Raw genomic sequence first — 25,591 nt, forward strand, 5'->3', positions numbered from 1 at the left:
AAGACAGAGACTGGCTGACAGCAGCTGCCCTCTCACTGCAACAGGGTTTGTTTTGACCATTTCTACCTTGGACCACAGGGAAAGGGGCAGCTGAAGGAAAGGGCTGTGTCAGGATGCTGCCTTCTTCCCTTTCTTCTTCCTCCTTTTTTCTAAACACTTCCATGCCTTGTAGTTCTTTTGCTTTCTCTTCTTTTTCTCTACTATCCTCCATCTCTGCCTCATACTCCTCCCCAGTATCATCCATATCAGCTGACCCAGAGGGCACAGCTGACTCCTCCCCAGACACCGACACCACCATCAAACGTGGCCCTGATGGACCCTTTGATCCAGTCGTACAATGTGCTGACACTTCAGGAAGCCCGTCGCCAGTGATGACACCCATTAGCCAGATCAACAAGGACAACCAAACCACCGACTTGGGGTCAGCTGAAGAAGTTAACAACTGAGGCCCAGCACATGGTAGAAAAGCAAGAAGTGGAAGCTACTCTCTCAACCAAGTCGGAGGACTCTTGAGTAAATCGGCAAAAGGAACTTTCATTTGGTAGAAAAATGTTACTGTGGTTTGATTTCTCACTTATTGCTGTTTTGCATTGCCACTGTTTTATTATTCTTACTAGTTTTAAAAATGTTATGTTTAAGTTTTAAAATGTTTTGGGTTTTGCATTGGCATTGTTTTGTTATTGTTTTAATAGCCAGAGTTTTGTTCTTGATGCTTAAGTTTGATGCTTAAGTTTTACTGTCATTATGGTAGCTTAAAAACTCTCATTATAGTAGCTTAAAAAATAAAAGAAGGGTGAGATGTAGGGAGCTGATAGAGGGTTAAGCCTCAGACTGACCTGTGGGCAAAGTCACAAACATTTCCCAGCTTAGAGGGCACAGTCCTCTTAGCATAATTAGGCTTGACCTTATGACACTCCCTAGATCTTATCTGGGAAGCTAATGGGCTGAGGAAGTGCAGGAAGTATAACCATGGTGTAAACAAGTGAAACTCACAAGAACAGTGTAACTTTGGAAACCACTACCTTGTTTACCTCTCACTATAAAATAAAGGCTCAGCTTGCTTTGGGATCTTTCTCTCTGGCCTCAGCCAGGCACAGGGAAGATCCACGGAGACTAAGGAAAGCTAGAGAGCAATGAATGCTGTCTCCGTGTAAATCATTCTTCGCCGACTCCGTCCACACCTTTGGGAACCCCTGGACCAGCTGGGGCTGGACCGCAGCAGAGACAGAGTTCACACGTCATGCAATTACCCACTGAAATCGTACAATTCAATGGGTTTTGTCATATTACATTATTAATTTTTTAAATTGTGGTAAAATACATACAACATAAAATTTGCCATTTTAACCATCGTAAGTGCACAACTCGGTGGCATAAATTACATTCCTCGTGTCGTGCAACCACCCTGCTGGGCCTGGCAGTGAGCACAGGTGGGGCCCCCCGTAGCCTCGGGCTCTTGGGGATCACTGTCCTGTGCTCCCTCTCCCAGTGTGGACGGCGTTTCCCATGTGTTATAGACTTTGCTGTGGTTTTGAGCAGGAGGGAAAGGCCAGCCTGCCATTCCATCCCGGTAGGAAGCAGATGCCGCCTGATGGAGCAGTAGGTCCTTCCAGGTGAGCAGGTGAGCAGGTGAGCAGGTGAGTGAGTGCTGGCCCACAGGCTATGGCCTCAGCCCCACCTGGTGCCGGTGGGTGGGCAGGGGTGGCTGGCTAGGGATCGACCCCCCAGAAGTACAACTCGGAAGTCAGCAGAGGCCAACATCTGTAAGGCCCTGGGCCGTGTGGCCCGATGTGTCCCAGGTCCTCATGGAACGTCCCCCATCTGCACGCAGAACCCCTGTGCCGGGCAGGGAAGCGAGGGTGGGAGACCTGGGCCAGCCCTTGCCAGTTTCCACCTCGAAGCCCAGGATAAGGCTGGGGGCTCTCTCCACCACCTGCTCAAGTGTCCAGCGGGGACACCTCGCTGCCCGGAGGCCCCTCCCCCACAGGCACCGCTGGCGTGTAGGGCAGAGCGTACGGCCTCCAATGCTGAGGGGTGCGGCCACCGTCCCCTGTTCAGCCTGGACGCCTCGGCTCCCGGTGGGGGCGGTGCAGGCTGTTTGCAGGGGATGGAGATGGTGCATTTCCTCCTGACATGGGAATGACAGCCTGAGGCTGCACTAGAAAGGAAGTCCGTCCGACCCTGGCCAGTGTTCCCAGTGGTTAGAGCGTTGGTCCTCAGACTGAAGGGTCCTGAGTTCGAGCCTGGTCAAGGGCATGTGCCTCTGTTGCAGGCTCATGCGTGTGTGGGAGGCAACCAATCCATGGGTCTCTCTCACATCAGATGCTTCTCTCTCTGTCTCTCCCCCTTCCTTCCGCTCTCTCTAAAGATCAATGGAAAAATATCCTCAGGTGAGGATTTAAAAAAAAAAATTCCCAAAAGCCAGGTGTTCTGGGGCCTGCAGGTCTCCCAGAGGAGTGGGGGGGCCGTGGAGGAGTCGCGTGATCTCTGGCGAACCCCAGCCCGCTGCTTGGGGCTGATCCCTCGATGGGGCCCTCACGGGACTTTGTCCCTGCAGCTGGGGGTTCGGGGGTGGCTGGAGCTCAGCTGGTGCATTTAGGTGCCGCCCAGGTCACAGCCCTGAGCTGAGGGCGGGCGGTGGTTGGGAGCACAGAAGCCAGGGTGCCCTTGGAGAAAGGTCAGGGGAGGCTGAGGGTAGGTGGGGGCAGGGAAGGGGGACAGCGAAGGGTGAGAGGGTGGGGCCAGGCTGTGGGTGCTGAGTGGGTGGGTGAGCCTCCTGGGCTGGGCAGAGGGCCCTGTGCCACCCCCTCCGCCCTCCCGGGCAGCTCGACCCCATGGCATGTGGCCGTTGGGATGATGGATCGCCGAGGCCGCCCGGTACAGCAGCCGGGGCCGCACTTGGCCTCAATCGCTCCCTGGGGCCCGGTCGATGGCGGCCCCGGCGGCCCAGCAGCCTGTGATGAACGACTCGGCATTGATTTTCACTTAATTGACAATTTGGTGAACCTGTTTGCAAAATCCCAGGTCGGGCCAGAGGGAGCCTCGAAGTGACACGTGGTGTGGGTCCATGCCCCTGGCCAGGGTGGCAGCCAGGGGGCGGCAGAGGCCAGCCAGCCTTGGGAAGGGGGGTGCCAAGGCAGAGCCCCTCTGCGCCCCAGTGAACTCGCTGCCCTGGGAGAGGGCTATAGAGGCCGGGAGCCCAGCTGTGATGGAGACACTCAGGTCAGGGACCCTGGGAGGGGGGGGGGGGGGGCGGGCGCAGTGGTCAGGAAAGCAGGTTGAAATCCCCAGCTGGGATTCGATCCGGGTCAGCCTGTCAGCTCCGTCACAGGGCACTGTCTCTGGGCCTCCCTGACCCTCAGTCTCCTCTTCTGTACAATGGAGCAGGGAGGCCTGCCCATCCCTGCAGAGCCCATCGCATTGCCCCCATCTCTTACTCCCCCCCCACCCCCCGCCACCCGCCGGCTCCCAGCTCCCTGCTCCCTCGTGCTCTCCATCCGGGAACTTCCCTGCTGCTCCTGGGGCACCCCCGCCCTTCCCCCGGGACCTTTGCCATTGCTGTTCTGCAGCCAGGACGCCCCTCCCCTGACCACACGCAGGTGGCTCCACCGGGTCACGAACTGGTTAGTGTGAAGCACGTATCTCGACTTCCTGCTGTGTGTGTGGGTCTCCTGGCCCGTCCCTCCTCCCCGCTGGACGCCAGCCCCACAGGCACTGGGCGCTGCCCCTTTGTGCTCACGCTGAGGGCTCACCGCCCTCCCTGCTCAGGGCACAGGGAGGCCCCAGGAGCCTGGGAGCCAGGCAGGTTGTTGCCAGGGCGATGTGAGCACAGGCCTCCCCCTCACCTCTGTCACCCGCCCCTGAACTCATTAGGGGGTGAGACGGGAAGTGTAACAGTGCCCCTGGGTAATCCCCTCCAGGGCCACCCAGACAAAAGCCAAATTAAGTTGACAGGATTGCAGTGCCCAGGCCGAGGCTGGAATTCACCCCCCAGAGCAAACAAAGCCTGTGCCCTTCTCAGATGCAAGTTTCGGGCGTAGGGTTACCATCCTGTGCAATTCAATGCCACCAGGACCAGAGGGTGTGCTCCCCCCGGCTGGCCAGGGGGCTGGCAGGAGAGGCCCCTGGCAGAGCTGCCGCAGCTGGGACGTGGCCCTTCTGCCCGATTCTGCACCGCACCTGCCCCCCTCCCCCCCCCCGCCCTAACTGGGCAGGCACAGGGCAGGGTGCCTGGGGGACACTGAGGGGGAGCTCTGGCTGTGGAGGGTGTCAGGGTGCTTGGTGGACTCTGGAATCTGGTCCCCAGGCTGAGCCCTGGAGCCTGACCCCCACCCCAGCTCAGAGCCTGTTCTGGGGAGGCTGGTGGGGGACTCTGGGAGGTGCTAGCTACCCTGGGGGCTCCCTCTGCTGCTGACCTCATCAGGTAGGTATGGGAGATAAGCCTTGGACCTGGCTGCCCCCAGGCCCGGAGCTATTTGTGAACTTGAGCAAGTGGCCTCTCTGCTGGGAGGCTCAGTTTACTCATCTGTAAATGGGGCTGATGCTCCCCACTGCACAGATCCGCCGAGATGTCCAGGCTTCTGAGCATGGGCCGGTCCTGGGTCTGAAGGCTGGACCCTCCCTTGCTGGGCAGCTCTGGGCTGGTGGGACTCGATGGCTCTCCTGACCCTTGCCCAGGCCTCTCCCTGAGCTCAGCGCAGACAGGGACAAAGGAAGCTTTTGTTTAGGTCGGAGAGAATTGTGGGCTTTCAAATCAGCCTCAGTTCTGCACGGCCAAGGCCTCCCCTCACCAGCTGGGTGACCAGGGATGGCTCCCCACCTCCTCTCGACGAAAAACTAAAGTAAATAGATGGGACTTCCGTGGGCAGGGGCGCGGGGAGCGGGGAGCTCTCCAAAAGCAATCAGCCAAAAGGCCTGAGTGCTTCCCAACCCTCGATTCATCAGCATAATGGCTCAGCCGCCCACCCGGCGCTTTTGTCTTGGGTGCCAGAGCCTAAGCCCCAGGGGCAGGAATGTGGCCCCCCCAGCCCCCCAGCCTGACGGACACCGGACACCAGGCCTGGAGCTGGGTCTGTGTTGCCTTTGGCTCCAGCCCCCTGGGTCCTGCGGGTTTCCAGTGTTGAGCAACTTCTGCAGCCCTTGCCCGGGGACCCCCTCCTCCCCGCGGCCATAAATCCTTTCCTTCCAAAACTCGGACCTCCTTCCTCTCGGTTTGAGACACAGACTCGCAGTTTATTAAACGAGCAGGCCTGACGCTGGCTTTAAAGACTGAGGTGACTTGAGTCCCTTTCGTGGCAACGTCACCCACTCGCTCGATGGCACCATGGCTGAGGCACCTGAACGGACCCGCCTGGGCTCAGAGGCTGTCCTGCCCTCGTGGCGGCAGAGGGCGTGGCCGCCCCTGCCCAGGGCCAGGCTGTCCTGGAGCTGCCTTCCACGCTGGCCCGGGCGGGTAGGGCAGCCTTCCTCCTGTCTCTGCAGCCCCTGCACACGCAGTCCAGTCTTTTCTGTTCTGGAAAAGTTCGGCCGTTTAAGTCCCAGCCAAACTGCAGGTTCACTGCTGAGCGCTCACCTCAGCGCGGCCCGTGCCTGCCTGTGGGCGGCTGTCTTCCTTCCAGACTAGGATCCCGGCTTGGAGAGCAGCCGGGAGGCTGAGGGAGGGATGCAGAAGGTCACCTTCCACCACCACAACCCAAGGCCACACCACAGCCAGGGCCTGGGCAGCACCCTCACGGCTCCCACCCTGCCACCGAGAGGGGCCAGCTCCGCCTCCTTCTTTACCGCTGCAGAGATTTCTGGAAATTTTAGACCAAGAGCCAAAATGCCCATCGGTGGTGTTGGAGGCAGGGGGACCGCCCTATGTCTGGGGCCAGGACGTTCCAAAATGTAGACCTCGCTCCTGTGGTTTCTGACACAGGTGTGCAGTTTATTCAACAGACAGGCCTGGTGCTGGGTTTGCAGTCCTAGAAGCTGGAGCCAAAGTTAACACGGGGCCAGGCCCTTCCACGCACCCTGTGGCTCCCGGCCCCTGGCCCCCGGCCCTCAGCCTGGGCCGCGCTCCTCTCCGCTCCACTCGGGGAGCCCCCGGGGCCAGGCCCTCCCCTCCTTCACAGCCACTTGCTTTGGACAAACACAGGGACCTAAAGAGAGTCAGGAGCACCAACCTTTTCATCAGGAGAGATTTCATTTATCGGCAGTGCAGAGCCACAAATCACGGGCCTGCAGATTTATCGCCGCCCAGAGCGGAATGGACGGTGGGGGGAGGCAGCGTTCCCACGCTCAACTCCCTCCTTAATAAAGTTGAAACCGTAGCACGTGCCCCTCCCACTCGGCTGTGGGCGGCATGAGCTCAGGGAGGGAATAGCAGGGCGGCCGGTCGTCGCTGCGGGCACCCCGGGCCAGGTCGGCCTTGATGATTGAGTGGTAACCGCTCGAGCGCCCTGGCAGGGAAGGGGGCAGGCCTGACGGGGGCTGGGGCCAGGCCCGGTTCCCCAGCCTCATCCATGTGGGCTGCTCCCCCATTCGCCCCAGGAATAATCTCTCCAGCTCAGCGAGGAGCCCAGACTGGCGGGTCCGCCGGGCCTCCGTCTGGGGAAGACGATACCCTCAGGAGAAGGGCTAATCCTGCCCGTCCGGCCTTAATCCCCTCAGGAAAGGCCAGCCCCCAGCCAGGCCTCCGGAGAGCCCGTGCCTCAGCAGCCGCTCCCAGGACCAGGCACGGCCTCGCGGTGTGTCCTGCAGGGACTGTGGGCCCGACCTGGGTCTGACCCTTCTGGATACGGAGGCGTCTCAGACCGTCAGGCACGGAAACGCTCCAGTTACGCCGGGGAAACTGAGGCCTGAGGGGCAGGGGTTCACTTGAGAGACAAGGTGACCCCGTCTCCTACAGGCACATAGACCCTAGAAGGTGACCTGCAGGCCGGTGGGCCAGGCGCCCCCAGAGACCCTGGGGGGCTCCACCTGGCCTCCTGGTGCCCCCACCCCATGCATGCCGGGCCTGCCTGCGGCCTCTGCCGCCCAGGCAGCGTGTTCTTGTTGCCATGGAGTCAGGCCTCAGGTGAAGCTCGGCCCTTGGCCTGAGCCCTCCTCCCGCCCCCAGACACCCAGACGGTTTATCTAAATAACAACCTTCAGGGTATCCCTTTGACCTCCATGCAGCCTAGGACACATGTGGCTTCAAGTGCCTCTGAGGATGGCATGCTGGGGGGCGGGGGGTGGGCAAGAACTTTCTCCAGCAGAGGAATTGGAGAGGTGGCTTATGTATAGATATGATTGATTCCAGAGAGGGAGCGACAGAGAAACATCAACGATGAGAGAATCACTGATCAGCTGCCTCCTGCACGCCCCCTTCTGGGGATGGAGCCCACAACCCAGGTGTGTGCCCTGACGGGGAATCAAACTGGGCCTCCTGGCTCATAGGTCGACGCTCCACCACAGCCACACGGGCTGGGCTGGAGAAGTGGCTTTTAAAGCAGGTCCAGGAAAGGCTGTGGGGCAGGCGTGTGTGCATGTGCATCCGTGTGAGTGTGTGCGTACATGTGTGTGCATATATGTACATGTGGTCACATGCCCGGCCTCACGGGGGCAAGGGAGGGGCCTGCATACCTGCGGGAGGCTCCCCTCCTGGGGATGTCCCTTCATTCCCGGGGGGTTTCAGAGTCCTGAGACCCTGGGACGGGGAACCCTGGGTAGCCCCTATCCAGGCTCGCCAGCTGGGCCCTGGCCGGCTGCTCCTCTCCTGCCCGCTGCCTCCCCCAGAGGCCCAGCTACTTGGGCCCTGCAGGGCGGCCCCCTGGCCCGGGGCCCCCCTCCCCTTGCTCCCGCCCTCAGCAGGGGCTTCTCTCCCTCCTGCTCGGGGACCACCCCTGTCTGGCCCTGCCTCGCCACCCGCACTTGGCTTAATGTCTTTCTCATAAGGAGTTTTAAATTATAAGCCTCCACGAGGCCTATAAATTTGACTTCATAAAACCCCTCGCACATCATTTCCAGCTGAAAAGGCTCTCCGAGAAATATTTCCCGAGACCCCCGCGTCCCCCGGCCATATAACATCTATTCTGATATTAAAATGGCAGGCGTTCTATAAATCGTGCGTCATTAGCGCGCCTCATCGATTCTCCGCGCCTCGGCCTGGGGGGCCCCTTGTGTGATGTCAGTCTATTCGATTGAGATTCATACCCTATTTGGGGGTCAAAGAGCGGGACCCCGCGAGCTTGGGCTCCTATCAGTCTAACGCTGATCAATACTTGGGGCTGCGTTGGGGCTGGCTGCACACGGATTAAGCGGCCGTACACGCTGGTGAGGGAGGCAGGAGACGGCCACATGCCCCACCTACCGGGTCTGAGCTGCTCCGGGGGCCCAGCGGCAGGGCGGTCACCCTGGTGCTGGACCTGGTGCAGGGAGAGCTGGGTGGGGGGTCACCTGGCCCACCCTGACCCCTTGGGAAGTGGGGGGTGGGGCTGGGGAGCCTAGAAACAGCGGAGATCCTGGTCCTGCCCAGAGCGGCCACCTTTGAGCCAGAGGGGCCCAGTGAGCCTGACAGGCGGGCGGGGGCGGGGGGGGGGGGTGCCCCTGTCTCTTTAATCCCAACCGGAGCTCAGCTCCTGGCTGAAGGCCTCCGAGGCTGCCCTGGTGGGGCTGGTGTTCCTGCCCACGTGCCCTTCCTCCCCAGCGCTGCCTGGACGGGGGCCACCTCCCCACGCTCGCCCTTCAAGGCCCGTGAGCCACTAGGGCCCCCCAGTCCTGCCTGGAATTCCAGCTCCGTCTAGCTGGACCCTGGTGCCCATGAGTAGCCTGGGGCCTCCCTTCCCCCGTTACTGTCACGGCCCTGGGCTGGGGACCTGGTGCGCCCATGTTTCCTAGTGCCCACTGTGCCCCAGGCCGTGGAACAGTGTGCAGAGGGGACAGCACCCGGGATGTGCCTGTCCCCGGCCTGCGTTGCGTGGAGGGTGCTTGGGGTCACCTCGCGGAGCCCTCCCCCTGGACGGGGGTCCCCAGCCCCATGAACAGTCCCAAGGAGGCGTCCTTGCTGTGTCCTTGTGGCGGGGTGACTGCTGCAAAGCTCCCACGCCTCCCACCCGCCCCTCATACCTCACCGCCCGCCCAGCGCCAGGCCCCGCACGTAATGCATGCGGCCTGCCAAGTTATTAGGGAGATAAATAATTTGAACTCCGGCCTTTTACCTTTTCCCCTGTGGGCGAGCCGCCCCCCTCCTGCCGCTCCCAGAGGAACAATTTCATTAGGGCGCCCGCAGCAGGCAGGGCCACTATGAGGCTTGCAGATAGGGTTTTGCTATGGAGACGAGACGTAGGAATATGAACATTTAAGCGGGAGCGGGTGTAATTTAACTTTGCATTATTTATCGGGGATACGAATCCTTTCTAATATTGGTGGATTTGGGAGGTGGGGCAGGGTTGCCAGGACCTTTGGGGACGGAGGGGGCTTGCTGGTAGCTTGGTCCCACCCCTCAGCTGCTGGCAGAACCAGGGGCAGGCTGGGCAGGGGGTCGAAGCTGCAGCTGTCACCCAGGACAGCCCTGTGGGAAGGGCAGGCCCAGCTCGTGTGGGCAGAGGTGGGCATCGCAGCCAGGGTGGGGCATGGACACGCCAGGTGGCGCCGGAATCCTTGCCCTTGACTGTAGAAGCACCAGCCCAGCTCTGCCTCCATCATCACGTGGTGTCTCCCTGGTCTCCGAGTCCGAATCTCTTCTCAGGAGGACGCCAGCCACAGGGTCAGGGTCCACCCTGACCGCGTGCACCCTCATCTTCACGTCTGCAAAGACCCTCGTTCCAATAAGGTCCCGTTCACGGGTACGGGGGTCAGGACTTACACAGCTTTTCTTTCTTATTAAAGATCTTTTAATTTATTGATGAGAGAGAGAGAGAGAGAGAAAGAGAGAGAGAGAGAGAGAGTGATTTGTTGTTCCACTTATTTATTTCATTGGTTGCTTCTTACATGTGGCCTGAGCGGGAATCAAACCCACAACCCTAGTGCATTGGACAACACTCTAACCAATGAGCTACCTGGCCAGGGCCTTGAACATCTTTTGGGGGACACAATTCACCCCTCAACAGCAGAGGAGGGGTGAGGCCAGGAGGGGGCCTGTCATCCCACACCCAGAGGACACAGAGCCGAAGTATAAAATTGGGCAACAAAAATTTAATTTGATGAATATGAATATTCAGGACTCTTGACATGTATTTTGCAGAGAAAAGATTGCTCAGCATAATTATTTTGGTTTCTCAAATAATTAACTCAAAACTAACTTGTTTGCTAAGCTTTCAGTTTAGTTTGTAAATGTGATTCTATTATGGGGCTCACAAAATTCTGAAAACAATGTTAGGGAACTTTTACCGCTTAATGAAATGTCCTTAAACGTTTAAACTTCACTCATCACCTTAATGTTTTGTTTCCTTATCGATCATGTCCGCTGTCAGGCCTAACGAAGGAGAATTCCCACGCGAGCAGCCATTGTCCGCCTTAAAGGTCCAGCAAATGCCGCCTGCGACACCAGGTCCTCTCCTTACAAAGCTCGTCAGAGATTCCCCCCAAAGTTCCTGTTGGTTTTTAAATGAATCGTTGTCGTTGGAATCACAAGCCGGCGGCTCCTGACGGGCCAAGTTCTCTTCACCAAAGCAAAGGCGGAGGCAGCACCTGGAAGCTCCAAGCCCAGCATGAGGCTTCGGTCCCCACTCCAGGGCCAGGACGAAGGAGCAGCGCCTGGAGGGTGGGGCGTGGGGGCGACTTTCCGCAGCGAGTCTCCTTGCTCAGCCCCTGCCCACTGTCACCGCCGTCCCCCCGTCCCATCTGCAGGTCCCCGACCACGGGGTGGACCTTAGAGGTGGCCCCCACTCCAGGCACAGGCACGTGAGGGACTCGGACAGTCAGGATTTTACCGCGTAGCAGGGTGCCGGGGACCTGCTGAGGGTGGAGCAGGAAGAAAGGGGCAGAGGGCCCCTCTGGCAGTGCAGTTCCCGCCCGCTTCCCCCTACGGCCACCCCCAGCCGGGCCTATGCGCCCCTCTGGTGCCTGGTGACTAGGGGAGTCAGAAGCAGCAGGTTCCGTTGACACATTCCTCAGAGGTTTTGCTAAAGGAGGGTGACAGGAGGCGGGGCTGTCCAGGCCTCTTGGGGGAGGTGCTGGGCCCTCCTGGACCCTGTTGGAGGGCCTGCCCCGCCCCCTTCGGCCCACGCACAAAGGGCCAGATGGACGAGCCAGCAGCCAGATGCAGGGGTGGGGACGCGGCCCCGGCTGTGCGCCTGCCTTAGCCTTCGGGAATCCTGGCCTCGGACCTGTCTCGTGGGGTGCCAGCTGTGACCTCTCTCTCCAGCTCTCCGAGCCCTAGTCACAGGCCACCTCAGAAACACACACCTTCAAGGACCTGTGCGAGGACAGCAGCCCGAGGCCAAAGTTTGAGAACCGCCCCATTACCAGGCCCCAGGGACCCCGGGTGCAGAGGAGAGAGCGACAGGTGGAACAGGAGCCCCCAGGTGATCCTGGGCTCCCTCAGACCAGAGCCTCACAGAGACCGAGGGGATGATGGGCCGGATGGAAGTGGCCTTGGCGTGGAACATTCTAGAAAGGCAGAGGCAGGCGCACGGCCGTTCCCTTTGGTCAGGAGATGCCCCTGGAGAGGGAGGATGCTGGCCTCTCTGTGGGTCCTGGGCCCACATCCCTGACTGCAGGGCAGGGAGGGAGGGGAGGGCAGGGCCTGGGGCCTGGGCAGCTGGCGATAGGCCCCTTCCCTGAAGGTTGGGCCCAGAGCCCACACCCCCAGGAGCCACGGAAGCAGTGGTGGTGCCTGAGCTCAGAAAGGCAGCGGGAGGATGCGTTCGTGAGGGACGTCTGTGACCCAGGGACCCGTTACAGTGGGACACTGAGGTGGAGAAGGAGGGGCTACAGGGCAGGGGGTGTCAAGTGGACATGCCCCGTGGCTGGAGGTCCGTGACCGACGCCCCAACGGCTTCCATCCAGGGGTTGAGTGCGGGGGGGGGGGGGTTGCTATGATCTCCAAATTTTCCACAATGAGCTTATATTACTTCTGTAGCGTAAACAAGCCAAGCACATGAATTTGGGAGATGGGGCGGGAGGGGAGGGCCCAGGGCTGGACTCAGCCCTGCACAGGGAGGCGCACACTGGCCACCTGCCAGGGTATCCTCTTGGCTGTGGTGTGTCCCACGCCCGCCTGCCTGTTTCAGCCCTGTCAGCCTCGCCACCAGCGGCTCCTCCTCCTCCTCCTCCTCCTCCTCCTCCTCCTCCTCCTCCTCCTGACGGACTGGGAGTGAGCTCCGCCCGCCTAAGTTATGGCCCAACCTGCCAGCCAAGGCCGCCATAAACCTTCCCGCCTCCTCTCGGCCGCTGCCCCCGCCAACATCCAACCCACCAGTGCCAGCGGCTTCATTTTAACTAATGGGACACTTACTTTAATGAGCAGAGTTTGCATAACAGGAACTTGCTAATTAAATTTTAAACCTTGTCATTCTAAAGATTAGCCAGGCTCTGAACAAAGCATTTGTCAGGGGCTGGGGAGCTTGGAGGTCTCCCGTGTGAACTACAGAGAGGCCTCCAGCAGATACAGCCGAAAAGGAACCTTCTGGAAGGGGCTCAGAGGCCCTCCGCCCAGGTCCCCAAGGCAGCCCGGGGACTCCCGGGCTATGGCCCTGGAGCCGGTCAGGGGTGCTCCCAGCACAGCCACCCACCCTGCAGGCCAGGACCTGGGGCTGGTGGCTGGTCCCCCTCAGGGGCCGGACCACACTGGCTTCCCGGTTCAGGAAGGGTAAGTGCCACGTGAGCTGTGAGGGACCATCTCCTCTGCCTTCCCTTTTCCTGCCATCACCGGGCCAGCCCTGCAGCTCGGAACCTGGTGGCGGGCCTGCACCCGGTCCTCCAGGGTGGACACGCCCCTCGGGAGTGCGGACCCTCTGGCTGTCCCAGCGGGTCACTGCTCCCCAAGCAAAGAGAGAAAACGGGGGGGGGGGGGAGCAAGGGGCATGTGGAGAGGGTGTGGCACCAGTGAGCCTGGAACATCACAGGCCTCGACCTCTGACCTTCCCGGAGGTCAAACAAGGCCGGTGGTACAGAGGGTCACTTTTCTGTGACCAGCTGGTCCTGGGGACGGTGGGCTCCACACGGGGAGGCGAGCGGAGGCTGGCAGGGCAGCTCCTGGGGAGCCCCACAAAGCTGCTGTGTGCCACAGGACTTCCTGTTCGGCCTGCGTGGGCAGCTCCCTTTTAAAATCCAGGTGAAACTCACGTAACATGAAACGAACCTTCAAGTGCACGGGGTACCGCGGCCCTGTATCTGCTGCTGGCAGAGCACGGCTGCTGGGCGGGCACTGAAGGTCCCCGGTGGAGCCCCAGGCGCCTAGCCAAGGACAGGCAATCGTAAGGTGGGGCCTCACCCCAGGGTGACCTTGCCTCCCCTGGCATCTCCCGGTCACGCAGGTTGGACCCCTGGCTTTCCTCCCTGGAGAGAACATCCAGGCCTCAGCTGTGTTTCAGCTCCGGGCCCAGAGAAGCAGCGAAACCAGCCTCAGCTGCTGCCAGAACCAGCTGCTTAGAATAATGACCCTGCCCTGTGCCGGCCGGTCAGTGGAGACCGGACCCTGAAAGGACACACCTGGAAGCTACTGAATTCCACGGGGACCTTCCCCTGGCACCCCCTCCCCAAAGCTCTGCCCTCAAACCCTGAGGATGGGGGGCCCAGTGCTCCCTCCCGGCAGCACGCCTGTGCCCCCCCTTCCTCCGTCGGCCACCATTACCTTCCTCACTCCCAGCTCCAAGCGCCCTTCCCTTCCCTCCACAACTCCTTTCCTCAGCCCGTGCCTTCGAGGAGCTGCCTCTGCCTCCGTGATCACCCAGGACATGTCCTCTGACAGGTGGGTCTTGGCCTGAATTCCTCCCTAGCGAGAACTCAAGTACTGAGGTTACTGAACCCCGCTTTGGTGGGACCCCACCTGGTGCCCTTCCCGCACTGCCTACGTATCCAGTCCTAAAACCCTCCCATCGCCTCAGGAGGAACCCCTGGACCACGGCAGCGCGCCCCACCCCGCCCCACCGCTCTGTGGGGGCACCGGCCTCCTTTGGACCGTTCGTCTACACACAGGGAATCACTTGTCATGGCTTCTGTGGCTGGCTTCTCTCTCCAGGCGTGTGCTCCAGGTCCTCCGTGCTGCTGGGGGTCCGCGGGTCCGCGAGTCACTCGGTTTTATGGCTGAGTGACCACCTGGGAAGTGGACGGCCACGTTTTTAATTCAGCTATTTATTGCGGGCATTGGGGCCGTTTCGGCGTTTGGCTCTCGCCCGTGGTGCTTCTGTGAACAGGCGCGAGTCTCGCTTGACCTCCTTGGGTGCACGTCTGGGAGTGGAATCGCCACGCGGGAACTCCGTCGCACCCACAGCAGTGCACAGGGGTCCGGCGTCCCACCCCTCCAGCCCCTGTTCCCGCCTGTGGCTTCTGTTATTATTATTGTAGCCACGGGGTGTGGGGGTGAGGGGGCCTTTGCTGTGGCTCTGACTCGGTTTCCCTGATGACTAGAGTGCGTGGGGCCCCCTGGGCTTGTTGACCAGGATGAGGAAACCAGAGATGCTGCCTGACGCCGGCCCCACAGCTGGGGCCTGTGTGCCCTCCTGGCCCTCCGGACAGGCCCCCCGCAGGCCCCCCTCCTGCTGCTGGTCCCTGCCCGGCCTCTGCTGACCCACCCACCGCGGGGCAGGCACTGGGCGGGGCAGGGCAGAGGGACAGGAGCAGCTTGGACTCGGGCTGGGCTCCCCACCAGGCGCCCGGGTAGAGGAGACGGCAGAAGCAGCAGCGCCGGCACCCCAGCACCAAGGGGGTTTCCCTACAAGTTAGGACGGGCACCCTGGGCTCAGCCTGCCTCCCACCTCAGGGCACATCGGCTCACCTCCCCATGGCGGGGGCCGAGGGGCACGTGGGACTGTTACGATGGACAGGAGGTGCCCCAGTGAGGACCCTCCCCGCCAGCGCAGTTCCCTCGTACCTTCCCTTGGAGAGTGCACGTGAGTGGCAGCTGTGTGTGCATGTGACGTGCGGGAGTGGTGAGCGCGCACACGTGTGAGCATGTCCTTATGCGCACACGTGCCCGCACTCAGGAAGGTGGTTCAGACGCTGCCCCGGGTTCGACAAGCCCCCCCCCTCCCCGCCCATCTGTGCCTACTCCCCTTTCCCTCCTCGAGCCTCACGGGGACCTTGGAAGGAAGGTGTGCTCCCCGTTGGAGTGGGGGAGCAACCGGCTTGGGCCCGGGCTGCAGGGAGCCAAAGCACAGCCCTCAGCTCAGCCAGGTCCTCAGGGACAGATGGCCAGACTGAGCAGGGAGCCCAGGGTGCCCCCCAGCCCTCGTCTCAGGCTCCGGACCCAGCAGCCCAGCCGGGACCATCCGATGCGTCACGCTCCTCCGCCCGATGAACCCGCTCACCTGGACGGTCTCTCAGGGCACATGGGACGGAGGAGTGAAGGCTGTGTGTGCGCACGGGGCTGTCACCGGCAGGGTGACCTCCAGGCCTGCTGTTCACACGCACACAGCCTGGCGCCCACGCCCACTCCCACCGCGTCCCTGACTCTCCCAGGCTTGGCCTTGGGCTCCATCCTTGCGGGGAGGGAGGGGCGGGGAGCGGGAGGGGGGCTGATGGCTGCTTCTCACCTCATGTCTGGCCTTGAACACCGGGAGGGGCTCGCTGGTCAGGAGGGAATATTTTTATGGTAAAAAATGAACCTCGCTCCGGGAGGAAGGGTGCCGTCCCCGCTGTGGCCAGGCAGAGTGATGACAGTTCTGCGTATGAAGTCGCTGCTTCCCCATTAATTAGGGAGGAGGGGGCGCTCCCACTCTGAGCACCTCACCTCGGCCAAAAGCTTGTCAACATCTCCCACGAAGAATGAAAATGTAAATCAGTTTCCGATTCTTCACTGTCACCAGGTATGGAAAAGGCCGGAATGCGGTCCATTTATCTCGGGGGGAGGGGGGATTTAAAGAGCCTTTTTTCTATTAAATTTCTTAAAATTAATGCTTCATGTTGCTCAGAGTAATTCGAACAATTATGGGCTTAAAGAATTGATCGGTACAGCCCCTGGTGTTTAGTCTCCAGGCCGATTCCTCTGGAAACCCAGGGACTTAGGTCCCGCTGCGCTGCCCCACAAGTCCCGGGCCAGACCCCACCTCCTGTCCTGTATGGGGGCACAGTCTCCAGACCAGCCCTGCAGTCTGCGTCCGATGGTGAGGAGGTTGGTGAGGCTGAGGGGAGGAGCGAGCCCTGGTCTCAGGAGAGAGGGGGTGTCCCCTGCCATCAGGGAGAGAGCTGTCTCTGATTGGGAGGGTCCTTCGAGCCTTCACTCCAGTGCAGATTTTATTTAAAAGAAAAAAGGTCTTTGTGGAGTTAAAGGGAAGTGGAAGTCGTTGTTTGTATTATCCAGGCATTGATGTTGATCGCGTGATACAATCTCCAGGGTCAGAAGTTAATAAGCCCTAACAGCCACAGCCAGAGGTTAACAAGTAGGGGGTCCTGGTCTGTCAGCTGCCCCCCACAGTGCCCCTCTGCTCCCCCTCCCACCTGAACGGCGGGAACAAAAGGCACCACATGCCTCGCCCCCTGGCCCAGCGTCCACGCCCCAGCTTTGAGCTGGGGGCTCCCCTCTGCCTGGTTCCTTTGGAAGACAGGGTCCCGGAACCCCGTGTTCTCTGGGACACCACACGTGCCTAGGCGCTCCGCCAGCTCATGGGGGGAAGGATGTTTCCCAGGTGACCCCTCCAGGAAGGGCCGGACGCTGGGCCTTGACCTTCAGGAACCGCAGCGCCTGGTCCGGCGGTCCGAGGTCCTCTCTGCCGGGGGTCTGCCTCCCGCCCGCGTTCAGCCTGTCAGATCCAGGTGGCTGGGCTGTGTGGGACCGGGGCTGAGCCCTGGTTGGTCCTGCTTTCAGAGGTGCAAAGCACTGACAGGCACTACCCCTGCCTGTCTGCCCAGGGAGCCACAGCTTCCTGAGACGGGAAACTAAGGCTGGCCGTTTGCAGTGGGGGGATCACGTGGTGGGGTGTGGCCCCAGAGCCCCATCTGCAGGCGCGGGGAGTGCGGGGAGTGCGGGGAGTGCGGGGAGTGCGGGGAGTGCGGGGAGTGCGGGGACTGGGCGCAGACGCCCAGACGGGTCAGCCACGTTATTAACCTGCCAGCGCCCACAGGTCCCTGTGGCGGGGGTGGGGTGGCGGGACACCCTGAGTTATAATCCCCCCGGGGCTGCCCCCTGCCGCCTGAACCCCCTACACCCCGAGTCCTACCCAGGCGCCTCCGATTTCCCCTCAGAGAACAAGGTCACCCCCTCAGGCCCAGGCCCAGACCGCTGCTCCCCTGGGTCCCTGAACCTGAGCCCACGCCCAGGCCAGCCCTGGACACCTCGCCCCACAATGGGCACCTTTGTCCTCAGCGTCCATGCTGTGCCCCGAATGGCCACCAGCACCCTGACTCCCACCCCCACATCTCCCCCCAACGCCCTCAGGCACCCCATCCCCAAGGCTGCCCGGAGCAGCCCAGTCCCAGATTCCAAGGGTCCTCCTGGACTCGGGGGATCTGGTGACATCCCCCTCGGCACTGTGTTGCAGGTCCTGGGGCAGCTGGCCTGGGGGTGGGGGGGGGCTGGGGGCCACTTGACCGGGCGTCCGCTGGGCTGTCTGGCCCAGGGGAGGTCCAGGGAGCACCTGCTCCTCCCAGTATGGGGGCCCAGGCTACCCCTGTCCTCTGCTCTGACTTGGCACCTGCTCCCCTCCCTGGACCAGGGGCCTGTTCTCCCAACAACGTCGGTGCCCAGTTTTCTTGGGGGTTTCTGGGGAGCACTCACTGCAGGGCGAGGTGGAGCCCCAGGTCACCGGCTCTCCTCTGGTGTCCCCCACTTCCTGGGGCTGTCACCACTGTCTCCATGGGAGGAAAGGGACTCAGAGGGGCCAGGCCACTTGCCCAGGGTCACACAGCAAGTGTGCAAGCAGATGGCGAGGACTGGAATCCAAGTTGGAGAGACCCCCGTGAGCATGTGCCCACATCTCCTGACCAGCTGACCCCTCAATGGTGCCGGCTCCAAGCCATGAGCTGTGCTGTCATCTTCTTATGCCCGGCCCCTGCCTCTCCCAGGGACCCAGGCCAAGGCTCCAGCCCGTCCACGGATGGCACCGTCCGTTCCACACCTCCTAACAGCGCTGGGAAAGTTAGCCAAGGCCCAGGGGCAAGGGTCCCAATCGCCAGGCGCCATCCCTGCAAGGAGCCAGCAGCACTCAACGTGCCCCCCCCCCCCCCCCCCCGCTTTCAAAGAACCCCTCCACCTTTGCCCCAGCCTCACTAAGGATGCTGACGTTCCAACGACGGCAACTGAGAAATTTAATGATGTTTGGAAAAAGCCGATGTTCGGAGAATAAATCAAAGACCAGACCTTCTCAGAACCAACGGTAGCAGGACGCAGGTTCACAGGAATGACTGGGACTCCCCTGAGGCAGCCCTTGTGTCTGAAGGTGGCAGGAGAAGTTCAGAGGGAGGAGGCGGCGGGGCAGAGCAGCCCCGCCCTCAGCCTCTCCAGCTGGTGTCCAGCCCCGGCAGTTAGAGGAAGCTGGGGGAGGGGGGTCAGGGCTGTTTGGCAACGGAAATGAGTGGGCTGGGCGTGGCCGGACGCTGAGGCTGGGGGCGGGGAGGGAGCTCCCCCGGACAGAGGGCTGGGCCGACCAGGGCCCCCCAGGGAGTTGTCAACTCCAGGGGGGAGTGGAGTCCAGTGAGAACGGAGGAACCTAGGGCAGGGGGTGATGGGCTCCTGGGGAAAGGGGCTTGGTGGAGGGAGGTCCCCAGAGGGAGCCGAAAGGACACAGAGGTGCCCTCCCCCCACTGCCACCTTCAGCCCAGAAAGGTGAGGCCAGTCCCTGTCCTAACGTGGGCTCAGAGAGAAGGGCCTGGGAGTGAAAGCAGGACCAGCAGGATTTTCCAGTTTGGGGAATGAACGCATCTGCCCGCCGGGCTGGGCCAGGGAGAGGCCCAGGAGGGCCTAGTGGGAGCCCTCATGTCTAGAATCAGCCCACACCTTAGGTTGGTTGGTCCATAAAGGGAGAAGTCTGCGTACAGAGCCGGCTTCTGGGCGCCCACAGTGGGCCAGCCCTGGTCGGAGGAGGAGGGGCAGACAGTCCTGCTTGAGAGTGGGGGTGCAGGCAGGGTGCTCCCTCCGCTGGCTCATCTTCATCCTGTCCCCAGTGGCACCCGTGGCGGCACCCCACGACTCGAGGTCCAGGCTCCAGGAAAGGAGGGCGCAGCGCCAGGACACCCCCCCCCCCACCCCTCCTTCAAGTCCGGTGCTCAGTGGAGCTGGGGGCCTCGGTCAGAACTGGGCGTGGTCCACCTCATCCAGCCAGGAGGCGGGGCTGGCGGGGAAGTCGGGGTAGCCCCCACTGCTCCCCGTGGACAGGTCAGAGCTGGGTCCGTTCCCAGCCAGCACTCGCATGGGCGGGGGTCCCCCTGGGGCCCCCGTGGGTACGAGGCCCAGGCCAGCATCGGGGTACACCAGGCTGGAGAGGAGGGGCTGGGGGCCCGGGAGGCTCTGCAGGGCCGCAGGGGAAGGAGGGACAGCGTAGGGGCTGCCGGGGCGCAGCTCCCGGAACTGCTCCGGGCCTGGGCCAGCCAGGCCTCTGTGCTCCAGTGGGAAGCTGCCGGGGGCTCCTGAGGGCCGGCCCAAGGCTGGGGTGGGCTCCACCAGGCTGTTGTAGAGGCCGTTGGCGGGGCCCATCTCGGCCATGGCTGGCTCTTCTGCAAGGGAAGCAGAGGGCGGTGGTGGGTGCCCGTCTCCTGCACCTCAGGCCCTCCCAGCCCCTCTACCGGGTGACCGGCCGTCTCTTCTGCTCTTCTGCCCCCCTGCACCCCTCCACCCGTCCACCCCCGCTTTTGTTCTGTCAGTCCCGCCTGGTGTCTAAGGAATGGTAAGGAATGGGGGTTCCCTGGTGGGATGGTGCTGGAAACAGTCCAGTCGGACCCAGGTTCCAGGACGACCCCCACGGTGCCCTGGGGGGGGGCACAGAGACCACCACCCCCACTCTGCAGACAAGTTACTTGAGGCCCAGAGAGGCTGGGTGCACGGCCTAAGCTCACGATCAGCCAAAAAGAGAGCCTCTGGACGGACATTGAGGGAGACTGAGCTCCGGGGTCCCAGGAGGGAGGTGGGCACTCCCCACCAGCAGCGGGGGTTTCATCCCTGACTCCCCAAGTGCTGCCCACTTTCCTAAAAGTCACGGCCAGGGCGCAGCCCAGAGCGCTGGGCCCTCCCCGCTAGGACCGCCTGCTAGGGACGGGGTCCGGGGTGCTCCCCCCAGGGGAGGGCAGGGGTCCTGAGCGGCCAACCCACAGGGCTTGGGGGTGGGGGCGAAGGTCTACGGATAAATGTTTGAAGTTGGGCTACGAGGCCACAGGCTTGGAAACTCAGGTTTCTAGTCTCCCTGTAACCATCAGCCCCTGGTTCTTCCGACCCGGGCTGTGCTCTCCGGGCTGCGGGAGAGCCGGAGGGAGGGGGGGGGTGGCCCCCGGCGCGTACCCGTGAAGGAGACCTCAGCGTCGCTGTCCGGCCCCTCCTCCTGGACGCTGTCCTTGTCCGACTTGGGGGCGCCGCGGGCGCGCTTCATGCTGCGGAAATACTGGCCCCATCGCTGCCGGCCGGCGTCTTTCTTGAGCCTCTTTTCCTTGGCCCGGCGGTTCTGGAACCACACCTGCGGGAGGGCGCGTGAGCGGCCCGGGCGGGGAGGGCGCGGTGAGTGCCCCGGGCCGGCGGGGAGGGCGCGGGAGTGGCCTCGGGCGTGGGAGTCGGGGCTCTGACCTGCACGACGCGCATGTCCAGGCCCGTCTCCGACGACAGCTGCTCCCGCACGTGGCGCGCCGGCTTGGGCGACGTGTTGTAGGCGCTCTTGAGCGTCTCCAGCTGCTTGGCCGTGATGGTCGTTCGCGGCCGCTTGGCCGTGGCCTCGGCCTCTGCACCGTGGGGAGCCGTGAGGCCGGGCCTGCTCCTCCCACCGCCCAACGCCCCCACCCCCTCCGCGCGTGAGAACGGCGGGGCCCCTCATGCGCACCCCCGTGGCTGCGGGGTCCGGGGAGTTTCGGGGGAGAAGGGGGAACTGGGGTGGGGCGTCGCCAGGGCGGAGGGGCGGCTCCGGCCTCTATGAGGGACCCGCAGGCGGCCGCCCACGGGCAACACCCGCTCCCCCCTCCTCTTTGTTCTAAGCGCGCGGGTAGGGCGGGTTTCCAGGTCGAGGATTTAGGAAGATAAATCAGAGGAGGGGTGATCGTTCGCAGTCAGATCAGCCCCACTGCGCTCCGGTTGAAGCAGCTGCAGGGAGTCCAGACCCGCTTCCCCAGAGGGTCTGCGACCCGCCCCGTCCGGCCCGGGTGGGGTGCCCTCGCTACCCAGCCGAAGGGAAGGCGCTCGGACTCGCGCCCGAGAGAGCGCTGCGGCGGTGCGGAGGCGGGGGTCCCTGCGCCCCACCTACTGGCCTCCACCCCGTTTGCAGATGAGTAAGGGGCGCCGGGACCCAGCCCGGGTCCTCCCACTGACCTCGCTGCTTGGCTGCCTCGTAGTCCGCCTTGCACACGAGCCGGCTGTCCTCCATGAGGTAGAATTCGTCGCCCGTGGCCAGCTGCCGCTTGCACACCACGCAGGCGAAGCAGTGCAGGTGGTACACGAAGTCCTGGGCGCGGCGCACCACCTGCGTGGGCGGGATGCCCAGCTGGCACGCGGCGCACTTGGTCCCGAAGCGCCTGGGGGATGCACGGGGCGGGCGCGGCTCAGCGCTACTCAGTCGGCGCCTTCGCCCAGAGCGGGAGCGAGAGCCGCATCGCGCTGCGCAGGGCGGTTTCAGTTCCCCGAGGGCGGGCGGCGGGTGGGCCCTCCCGCAGCCCCAGCGGAGCCGCAGGGAGCATCGAGAGGCGACCCCGGGTCCTGGGGAGCACGGCGCCCCAGGATGGTGTCGGGAAGGTGCGTCCCTTGGAGGCCTTGCCCGGAAAGCAACCCTCACCCTCGGTGTTAAGAACAAAAACAAGACCAAAACGAAGGGAGGAAGCCCAACAGAGTCCTGCAAACGTGGGATTACCTTTTTAACCTCTGCTTCCACGTTTACAAAATTACGTTAAACAAACTGTGTTGAAGTGCTAGCCCTGCCCAGCCGCCCTTGGCGAGGCCTGGGGTGCCCAGCCTGGGTGACGGGGCTCAGGGTTTCCCGGGGCAGTTGTTGCTGGGAGTCCAGTCCCTGGTCCTGGCACCTCAGCCCCCAGCCCCGTCCCCCACCCCAGCAGCAGCGGGCAGCGGGCTCACTTGAAGAAGTCGTCCTTGCAGTACACGCTCTCCCCGCGGCTGAAGCAGCGCTCAGCCAGTGGTGTGTGGCAGTCGCTGCACTTGAGACACTTGCTGTGCCAGTGGCGGTCCAGGGCCTTGAGGATGAAGCGATCCAGGATATGCTGGTCACAGCCAGCGCACAGAGGGATCTCTGCAAGGCAGGGGGCAGGTCAGGGGTCAGAAGCGCCCCCAGAATGGGAGGGAGTCGGGGTCACGCTCCCGTCCTGGCCCTAGGAACCAAGACCCCCTTCCCTGCACACTCTCTTACCAGCCACCCCCGAGGGCAGGGAGCCCGTAGCCCAGCCTGCAGCTACAACTTAATGAAACCGAAATAGGTTTAGAGGTGTGCCCATGAGCAAGCAGGTGCGCAGGCCAGTCCCTCAGGCCAGAAACTGTTCGTTACAAAATGGTCCCCGAGCGAAGGGAGGTGCACACTGAGCTCAAAGGGAAACCTGCCCCAGGAGCACTCAGAGGCAGGGCTGGAAAAGAGGCCCCTCAACTGGGGGCCAGGCATTTGTGAGTCTCGGGGCACCTACCACCCAGTCGCCCTCATTATTCTGCACAATTAAGCATCCTGGCAGAGAAAGAGACTCCTGTGCCGCCAGCCCCATGGCCCTGCCTGCAGCCACCAAGGCGAAAGCCGATGCCCTCCCATGTCTGGGCAGCTGCGGACACTTGTGAGTGGACTGGACAAATGGATCTGCTATCCCCATGCTCAAGCTTGGATGCCTGAGCACACAGTAGGCGGTTTGCCCTCCCTCACAGCGATAGCCACTTCAACAGTAGGTTCCCTGGGACTGCAGGCCCCCAGAAATCAGGCAGGGGAACCCTGGGTCCACAAGGGACTTTTCAGGGTGCTCATGGGTGAGGGTTCCCTGCTCCTTCAGGAAAGATCTCCAGGAGAGGAGAGAGCCGCGCACAGCAGCTGAACCCACACAAACACTGCCTCCCCTCACCACGTTCACCTGGTTGCCCCGACCCCTGCGGCTCCAGGCTGGGGGCAGAGACGGGGGACAGAGCCTCAGTGGGCGCCAGAGCCAAATCAACCTCCCTCCCGCAGCCGCGGAAACCTGCGAAGGACGCTGTCCCGCGTCGGGCAAAACCGCTTCCCAGGTGTGGAGCCCGGGACCCGCGGGGCCCGGGCCTGGCTGTGGGCGACGCAGGCAGAGCGAGGACGCGGCGCAGCCCTGGCGGCTGGGCAGACCCTCCGCACGTTTCAGCACCCGCGGCCCGGACAGCGCCGACCGGACCTTGCCCGCGGCCCGCGTCCGGTAAAAGCCTCTCCCGCCGCCCCTCGCGCCCAGCGGACTCTCGACCCGGGCCTTACGCTGCATGGCGGCTCCGGTCGGCGGGTCTCCTGCCCTCGGCTCCTGCGGGCCCGGCACCACCTCACGCCCGCCGCCGCCGCTCCCCGCCAGCTCTCCGAGCGGCTCCTGCGCGCCCGCCTCCCCCCTCCTTCTCCCTCCGCCCTCCCGCCCCTTCCTCACAGCCCTGCGGCCAACCCCTCCCAAGATCCGCCGGGAAATAAATAAATAAGTAGGGAGGGATGAGACCCCACAGCCTGGATGTCACCCCCTTTCCCACCGCCCAGTGCGGCCGGTCCCCACCGCCCAGACCGCCTCGCCTCCATTCGGGTCCTGCCCGCAGAAGCCGGGGAGAAAGGTCCCAACTCCCCGGAGCCAAGCGCTGGGGGCGAGGCTGTGCCCCCAGGAAGTTGGGGGCTCTGCTGCAAGAGGATCCAGAGGACCCGCCAGAGCGACCAACGAAGCAGGTGTCTGTGGGTGCAGAAGCCAGACTCCAACTGGGAGCGATCGGCGGCTGGGGTCCCTTGCGCCCTGGCCTGCATCTCTCTGCCCAGGAGAGCGTGGGGGGTCTGGAGGGGGCTGTCTTCTCAGGAACCCTCCGGCCCCTGGTTACCGGGACCCCAGGTGGCTCTCCGCACTCTCCCGCCCAGAACCACACGCCCAACAGTCCAGCGCCCAGGCCCGGTGCAAACTTGCTGCTGGGCGCTCAGTGGGTGCTGGGGCCCTCGAACCCACTCCCACCCGGTCCCGTGGGTCCCGTGGCCTGGCCGGAAAGCCGCGAGGACCTCTGGGTCTCCCGGGGGAGGGTCTGCTCTATCCGGCGCGGGCGCTGGACCCCCCGAGCACCCACCTCGGCGCAGGTCCTCCCTCCGTGCCAGCAGCGCCAGCAGCAGGTCGCCACCCGCCGACTCCCGGCTGGGGCCCAGCTCCCCGCGCGCCTCCATGGGTCCCGCCGCCCGGCGCCGCCGCAATCCGGCCCCAAACTTCCTCGGGGCCCAGCCAGGCCACGGCCTCAGTGGCCCCGGGCCGGCGTCCGAGCTGCTTCCCGAGCGGCTGGGCGCTGCGCCCGTGGGCCGCCCGGGGGCCCCAGCCTCGGCCCCGGGGAGGGCGGGGCGCTTGGGGGCGGGGCCGCGGGGCCGCGGGGCGGGGCGGGGCCGGGAGTCGCTGCGACTCCCCGCTCTGCATCCCTTTACGCAGGGACCCGCGCTTCCCAGACACCACCCGAGTGCCGGCCTGAGGGCGGGCGGGGACAGGCCGAGAGGAGCCGGGTTAGGGCCGCCAGCTCCCCGCCGCTCCCTCGCCCTGCTCCTCGGGCGGGCGCAGGCTGAGGCCTGGACTCCGGCCGACCGTAGGCCGGGGGCCTGGGAGAAGGGCCAGGGAGGGGCTGGGTCCTGCGGCCGCTGATGCTCGGACTCAGAGCCGGACCTGGAAGGCCTGGCGAGGCCGTCCGGTCGTTACGAACGCCACCCAGACTCAGAGGTTGAGCGTCGCCCAAGGACCCGAGAACCACCCGGAGCTGGTGCGACCGCAGACCTCCTGGCTCTGCCTCCACCGTTGGAGTTTCTGCTCCCAGTGGGCGCAGACCTCCTGGCTCTGCCTCCACCGTTGGAGTTTTCTGCTCCCAGTGGGCGCAGACCTCCTGGCTCTGCCTCCACCATTGGAGCTTCTGCTCCCAGTGGGTGCAGGAAGGAGGGTGATTCTCTAGAAGAGAACCCGACGTCGGCCTGGACAGGCAGCCAAGACTCCAGGCCAGGAGGGACGGAGCTGGGGAGCAGGTGTCCACCTTCACTGCTCTCCACCTCAGCGCCCGGCCTGCACAGGACCCGGCCCATGCACCCGATTTTCCAACGTCGTGCCCCAGTCCAACAGGTGAGCCTGCAGGGACCCACTCGTCCTGCACGTAGACCCGATCTACCCAGGGCAGCCGCTCCTGCCCAGGGGCACAGCCCCC

At 63.3% G+C, this 25,591-nt stretch overlaps 1 protein-coding gene across 1 annotated transcript; it reads right to left on the reverse strand.

The window, feature by feature from the left end:
- Positions 1-18,665: 18,665 nt before the first annotated feature.
- Positions 18,666-24,584, reverse strand: LHX3 (LIM homeobox 3). The gene is made up of 6 exons (XM_059656258.1): positions 24,491-24,584; positions 22,316-22,487; positions 21,560-21,762; positions 20,828-20,979; positions 20,549-20,720; positions 18,666-19,770 (listed from the first exon to the last, which is right to left on the reverse strand). Exons 1-6 carry the CDS (start codon positions 24,582-24,584, stop codon positions 19,346-19,348), a joined length of 1,218 nt encoding a protein of 405 aa, XP_059512241.1. The 3' UTR covers positions 18,666-19,345.
- Between the last annotated feature and the right edge of the window lie 1,007 nt (positions 24,585-25,591).

Source organism: Myotis daubentonii, chromosome 11, assembly GCF_963259705.1.
Source record: "Myotis daubentonii chromosome 11, mMyoDau2.1, whole genome shotgun sequence".
NCBI lineage: Eukaryota > Metazoa > Chordata > Mammalia > Chiroptera > Vespertilionidae > Myotis > Myotis daubentonii.